General features: G+C 41.8%; 1 protein-coding gene across 2 annotated transcripts; it reads right to left on the bottom strand.

Annotated features, from left to right (window-relative positions):
- Window positions 1-752: 752 nt before the first annotated feature.
- Window positions 753-6403, bottom strand: foxh1 (forkhead box H1). Of its 2 annotated transcripts, none has more exons than XM_039790225.1 (4): window positions 6252-6403; window positions 3899-4489; window positions 3106-3210; window positions 753-2858 (listed from the first exon to the last, which is right to left on the bottom strand). In XM_039790225.1, the coding sequence occupies exons 2-4, from the start codon at window positions 4370-4372 to the stop codon at window positions 1893-1895; spliced, it is 1545 nt and encodes a 514-aa protein (XP_039646159.1). In that variant the 5' UTR covers window positions 4373-4489; window positions 6252-6403; the 3' UTR covers window positions 753-1892. The 2 variants fall into 2 exon arrangements, with proteins under 2 accessions (XP_039646159.1, XP_039646160.1); XM_039790226.1 differs by lacking the exon at window positions 6252-6403 and adding an exon at window positions 6035-6121.
- Between the last annotated feature and the right edge of the window lie 817 nt (window positions 6404-7220).

Raw genomic sequence — 7220 nt, 5'->3', positions numbered from 1 at the left:
AAAATATAAAATTGTCAAAATTTGTTCCACCATAACCAGCCACAACAGTAAAATGCTTATAACACTCATAGGGGGCTTCTTTTTTTCTGCTTTACCGTTTTTTACTTTTGGTACTTAAAAGTACATTTACCATTTTCTTTTTACATTTTACTTGTAATGGATTATTAGTACATTGTTGTATTGCTGCTTCTTTACATTTTATGCACCAAATTACTATAGAGCAAAGAGGATTGAGCTGGTTGGCTGGAGTTTTTCCATTATGTTCTCATGAAACAATTGCACTTGAAGGGTTAGAAATGAAAGTGACCTTTTCTATGTAGCCGACATGAGAATTTAGAGCTTGTATTTACCAAGGAGGAAAGCTGCCACCCTGACTGCAATAAAACTAAATAAGAACTACGTTAGACCATGTGAAGTGGTCAAATTCTAAACTCCCACCAATAACGCAAAAGAAGAGCGACTGTAGTTTACCACTGAACCCAGAAATCCTATTATGAGCTATAGATGTCTAACATTAAGACAGCTGTGAGTTGAATTGTGCTGAACTACTACAGTCCAGCTTTAAAGACATGGAAGGTCAAGCAAATACACCAACCAGGACTAAACAGCCATCTGAACAAACATGCTAAAACAGAGTAACATATAAATGATAGAGTCCCACATGTACAAATACCATACCGTACAAAGGAAATTAAGTTAAGATTGTGCAGTTTTAGTTCACTTATTGCCATATACAACAATCAGCAGCACAGTTAAAATAAACAGCATTTTATTACATACCCTGTTTAACTCCATACCCTTCTTTTGATACTTAAACTTCACCTCAGTACTGTACAAACTTTTAACAAGACCACAGGGAAATGGCAAAAAAACAACGTACAAAACATTCACCTGTCGAGGTAGGCAGACATTTATAAGCAATTTCCTTTGGAAGATGATCATAATGACACAAAAATAGTGCAAATAACCGGCAGTGCAAAGTCCATAGGAAACATGTCCCAGTCCATTAAAAACCTGAGGTAGATACTGGTTAATATGCTGTAAGACCAATGCAGACAGTTTAGACTGACATTTAAGATTACGGTAAACAGCCGGTCCTGTATTTCACCATCTGAACAAACAAACTAAAACTCACAAAGAACACAAGTGTGTGTACACATTGATCTGTGCACACAGACATACCCTGACAAAAAAACTTTTTTTTTTTTAAACTGAAATGATGCAAGTTATTTCCATAAAAATCCTATATATTATGCTGGCAGGATAAACCGTAAAGAAATATTGCATTTGATATTTTAAGCTCAAGTTGACTATGTAAATCAACAGGCCAGCTCATCACTGATTTTTCACACAACTGTAAAATTCAAGATTCATTCCAACAATACATTCAATAACTAGACAAGATGCAAAATAATTTTGTGTAAGAAAACAAATTCATGCCAATAAAAACACCTGTAGTGCAAAGAGCCTGTAGAAATACACACTCCCATTTCATTGAAATCCTGAGGTAGATACTGGTTTAGTTGTATAGCTGTTTGAGGTACATTTTCTCCAGTGAAACCATGTAATATGCCACACATTGATAAGAAATAAGGTGTTTGCTTTTAAAAACCTTGATCTTAAAAAAAGCCAACACTGACTTTTCATCTTGTTAAAAACATGAATCCATCAATTACACTGTCTGTAGTTCAGCGCCCTTTTTGCATCTTAAACAGTCAACATTTATTGAGCTTGAGACTGGATTTAAGAGAATGTGCAGCAGAAATGTGTTTCCCTTGTGGATCTTGATTAAACCTCTCATCCTGCACCCTAGTGGGTTAGCATCCATGCATTTCTGAGTGACAGTATGGCTCAGTATGAGGAAACAAGTCTCATACATAAGTATTTTAGAGTCAGTACTGAGGATACCTGTTAAGGGGAGGCACATTCTGCAGGGTGTACTGACTGGGTGGTTGATTATGTGGATGAGAGTTCTGATTGGTTGGTACTATCACGTCAAACACACTCTTATTTGGAGGCACAGATTGCAACATGTTGTCCAGGTCCATGATGAGGGAAGGGGCTTGGACAGAAACTCGTCCGCTGGGGAGGATGGGCCAATAGGCATGACCTAAGAAGTGACCAGGTGCCACAGGAGAGCCACCGTAGCCATAAAGAGGAATTCCTCCATGCATTGGCATTAGAGGACCTCCATTGAACCGCATGCTGGGTGGGGCAACAGCATTAGGGGGAGTATATTTAGCGTAGGAGGTGGGAAGCTCCCATGGAGGTGCAACAGTCTCCCGTCTGGCGGACTTGTGCAGTGGCGGTCTGTAGTCCTCATAACCATCTGACCCAGCCTCACCATCAAGAGGAACATGCTTCCCAGACAGGGAAATCCCTTTCCATTCCTCATCAGAGGAGGAGGTGGAGGCTGGGCTGGCAGAGCTGGCCGAGGCACTACGGGCAGAGGAGGCGTATCGAGGCCGTGGAGATGGTGAAGACCGAGGGCACTCCACCTTGCCCCAGCAGTCCCTGCTAGACACATCCACATCCCCGGAGGCACTAGGTGGCCGCAGGCTGTGTAGCAGAGAGTCGATGGCGAAGGATGACTCCAGCTTGGGTTGGAACAAGTCCTCCTGTGCTGGGGAGGGGTTTCTTGAGCACATGGTTGGGTGGGGGCTGAGGAGGGCAGGTGGTGGTTCAGATTCTGGTTTGTGTCCCTGCAGGATGTAGGGGGCCAGATCCTGGGCAAAGATTGTCTCATCCTGGCGAGACACAGCCGTGTTTTGCCTCTTGAGGAGCTCCAGAGGAACACGGCTCAACTCCACCGCCCAGAAGTTGCCTTTGCCTTGAGGCTTCCCCGGGTCCTTCAGCACCTACAGGTGGAGGGAGGATGGACAGTGAGATGAGCACTTTGTCTGAGAACCTAGCCAGCGGAATTGACCTAGTTTCACATTAACAATCATTCCAAAACACCCTCAGATTGTAGAAGACATAAACAAATCTCAACTCAGGATAGTGCAATGCAAATGTTAACCTTGTATTTTGTGATATTTGCATCAAGCCCACTGACGAGACTAAATGGGGATTTAACCATGGAATTGTTTACCAGTTTGTACATACCTTTATAAAGCAGTCATAAGAGGAGAGGTTGTGTCGCACAGAATCCCGCCATCCCTTGTAGTTTCCTTTGAAGAATGGGAAGAGAGTACTGATCTCCTTCAGGATCTGGAAATGAAACAAAAATGTCAGAATGGCTGTCTGAAGAAGATGCTCGTCTTCACTGTAGGCCAATTCTATCTAAATACACGCTGATATGATGTATGTATGGTGAGTTAGTGTACATTGTTGCAGAAGTGGATGCCAACTACACATACTTTACATTTCACTTAAACATTGTTAATGAATTAAAAAGAATACAAGATAATCAATATGAGAATTTAAGTTGTATGGGCAGTGTGTTTATAGTTTAACAACCTCAGCTGAAACGTGATTTTACCATGCACTGTATATCGCTATGTTATCACTTTTCTGATACAGATCAGTGTCTGGTTTCACTGCAGACAACCTTATCAAAGCAAACCAAGAATGGAAGAGGTGGTGTCAATCAAGTGTCACCGTGAGGCTGCTGTTTTGTGTCACTTTATGAACTGTAAATGATCTGCCAGTGTGTTATCGATATATTTCATAGTAAAGTAACAATAACTCTCTGATTCTACTGACTTACATGATAGAAATATACTCTTGTATTTCATCTGAGATGTACTGTATTTCAATAAAATAGTGCGGAAATAAAGTGAGCATTAAGCAGCACCGTGCGTAAAACACACCATGCGCCACCACTACCCAATTTGCCTCAAGTAAAGCACAGGGCACACACATGCATATAATGTGAGCAATCTAAATTCATTCTTACCTCAGATAACGGCAGTTTCTTCTCTGGCGACCTTTGGATGACCATAGCTATCATAGCAAGGTACGAGTACGGTGGTTTTGGATACCGCTGATAGTTCTTTTTCTTTCCACCACTCGTGCTACTCTTCTCCCGTTCACTGTTACGCGAGTCCCGGTTAATACCTTCCTGTTTGAAGTGGGCATCTTGAGGATTCGGGTACAATGATTCCGGCAGTACGGCTGTATCCATGAATGCCGTGGCACTGGTGAGGTGTTCGTGGCGCGCTGCGGGTTTCTCCAAGCGCGACAACTGCTGGGGAACCATCCGAGCCAAGTGGTAAGGCCAATGTTGAGCTGAAGAGCTCCGCGCTACACCGCTGGGTGAAAAACTCTGCTGCGCATTTCTGTGGAAGTCAAGTTGATGGTCGTGATGTTCTCCAAGGTGGGACAGAGCGGGTGGTGCCAAGAGGCTCTGCTCCGGCCAGTGCTTTGTCATGCTGATCAGCCAGGGGGGGAAGATCGGCCCGCACGTTCGGACAGGAGCGCAGGGAGGGGGAGGGAGGTCAAAGAGTCGGTCCTTAACTTCTGGCAGACTGCTGGCTCCAGGCTGACTCTATTTGAAGAGCAAACAATTAACAGTTTCATGTAAATCCCGCTGCGTAATCGTGGGGAGAATGACGCGTTATCTGAGAGCAGAATGACTGATCGCCCCGGGGGGCTGGGGAGGGTCTGTGTACGAGGAGGGGCGAGAGAAAGACAGTAAACCTGTAAATAACCCTTATGATAATATCAACATGCCATTTACAACGCAAATATTCCGAGTTTGCTCTGGAATCAGTGCTTAGAAGATTTACGCACAAAGGCCTGACGTCTTAAGTGCGTATTTGTAGTAGGCAATACACTTGAAACAATTACGTTTTTGTTTTACCAATTCCAGAGACAAGGGCAACATCTTCATCGTAGGATTTCCATTTAAAACTACGTATCATGTTCCCTGTAGATATTAAATCAGGAAGAGGTTTCTCTCGAGAGTGACACTTGGGCGCAGAGGCGAAAAGTAAAACTTGTGGGGGATGGGGGCTGGGTGCAAGAAAGAAGTAATTTCGATTGAAGCTTACATGCAATCAACAATTTTTGGTGAGCAATATACATGAGGAATGGCTAATATACAAACGTTGAAACATTAATGGGATCATTAAGGATCCATTCCTTTTGATAGGCTACATCAATCAGTCTAATCTCATTTTTAAGCATTTTTAGATTGTGAAGAATACATTGAAAGAAGCCAAGTTACTATAGGCTATTTCTAATGCAGGTTAGACTTATTCCAGAGAGAAAACCATGCACATGGCCACCCCTCAAAAAGCTTTTCTATTTTGAGGGAAAATGTACAAATTTGCATTGGTCATCTGACGCAGAATACATAATTTGGATACATTATGGAGGTGCTGAGAGCGCGCAACATTCGGGGGTGTTTTGCGCACAGTAGGGTCTCCCTGTGACTATGCAGAATACCATTCACTGTTGAAGGACTAAGTTTCGGGAATGCATGTCTTTTGTTCATGTTAACGTAGTGCTAATGTGCAAACGCTTTCTTCCCAGGCTGCCCAGATAATTAACAGTTGTCCAACACACACAGCACCAGCAAGACAGTGAAAACAAGTTGGATTAGGAGGAACCCCGTTGGCATGCTGGAGACTGTTCCTGCCCAAAGAAGCCGCTTAGCATGTGAGGAAATGTGGGGGCTATTCAACACCATTTGTGGGGTTTCTGGCGCTTACAAGCTGCTAAGTGCCGTTGTTGGGTAGGACATTCACACCTTAAACAGGAGCAATCATGCTTTCCTCAATTGCTGCCTCAATATATCTCTCAAACAAACTGTACTCAATCCAAGAATCAACAACCTAAAGTACCTTTCTATACCCATCTGACATTCAATTTTATTTGTTTAACGCAGCGTTTTTATTTCAATAGAGGATATATCACATCTGATAAGATAATGAAATTCAACTCTTGAATTAAGTGATTGTGTCACCAGAAAGACAGAGAAACACAATAATTGGAATAAAGTCGATTTTCACCTTATTAAGACTTCTAACTGATATCACACAATTTAAACTGTACTGCAAAATCAATAATTAAGTGACAATTAACTTACATTTTGACATGAAGTGTGCGTGGCCTGCCTGCAAAATGTATTCACCTTCAATTTAAATGACACCAAGTAGCACCTGACTACTCCATCATTAAGCTTTAAATTTCCAATTAACAGGGCAAATGGTAGACTCTGTTTATCAGGTGATTGCAGAAATAGAGAAGACTATTTAGACTGAAGCATCTTTTCATAAATAATTCCCCTATGTGGAAAAACTTACCAAGAGGATTCAAGCTTTTGTAATTATTGCAGTAAGCCACAAAATGTTTGAACTTGTTTTCCAGGTCAGATGGTGTTCCTACCATGGTGAACAACAAACCTCCTTCACCTGCTGCAATTTGCATCAGTGGTTTTCTTCTCTGGTTGCCACACACTCTGTTGCATAGTCAGAAAGTGTGTCCCCCTCTAGTGGTTTCACTCAAAATGAAGTGAAAAGCTTGACACCTCTTTTCAAAAAGTGAATTTGATGAAGTTTCAAATCAATAAGTATTTAATTTTTTCTAATGAGCTGGAAAGTTAAACATGTACAGGCAAAACCCTTACCCATCATACACAATGTTTGGACCTGATTTACATGCCCTCTCGGTGTACAACACACTGATTTAAATACAAACTCTCAATCTATCTCTTCCTGTCTACTGGAGTGCCAGTTAATAGGTTGCGCCTGGATTAGTGAGCCACGCATGAGAAGAATGGGATACTATGAATAGGATAGCATCCAGGACAAGGCTGTTCATATAAGGCTGATTGTGTCTGGACAAATCCCTCCTAAGCTGCCCTGGGATGCATCCTGAAACTGAGATGGAGAGGAAGAATAAAGTTTAGCCCTTTGTAATAGAGACAGAGAAAGTGAGAATTGTTTTTTATTGTGCTGTCACAGCTTTATTGCTGCAAGAGCGTTATATATAATCTAATACATTTTTTCCTCTGTTTCAGTATTTTTTTTAATTTTATTGCATTTAACATGGACAATGAACAAAACATGATACTGCACCAGATATAGCTAAAAGCTGCTGCAGTAGCTGAGATGCCACCAGTGATGTGCAGGTTGACAAAGTATTAGGATAAACACCAAAATATTATGTTCTGGGTATTAAAAATCTACATCAAATGTTCTTGATTTTTTGTGGAAAAAGGTTAGTTTGAGGTACCTGGCAGATGCGTCTGCATCTTGCACACTCTATTAGGC

This window comes from Perca fluviatilis, chromosome 22 (genome assembly GCF_010015445.1).
Source record: "Perca fluviatilis chromosome 22, GENO_Pfluv_1.0, whole genome shotgun sequence".
Lineage (NCBI taxonomy): Eukaryota > Metazoa > Chordata > Actinopteri > Perciformes > Percidae > Perca > Perca fluviatilis.
Note: the sequence above shows the minus strand (reverse complement) of the source record. Positions and strands in the feature narration are given on the sequence as shown.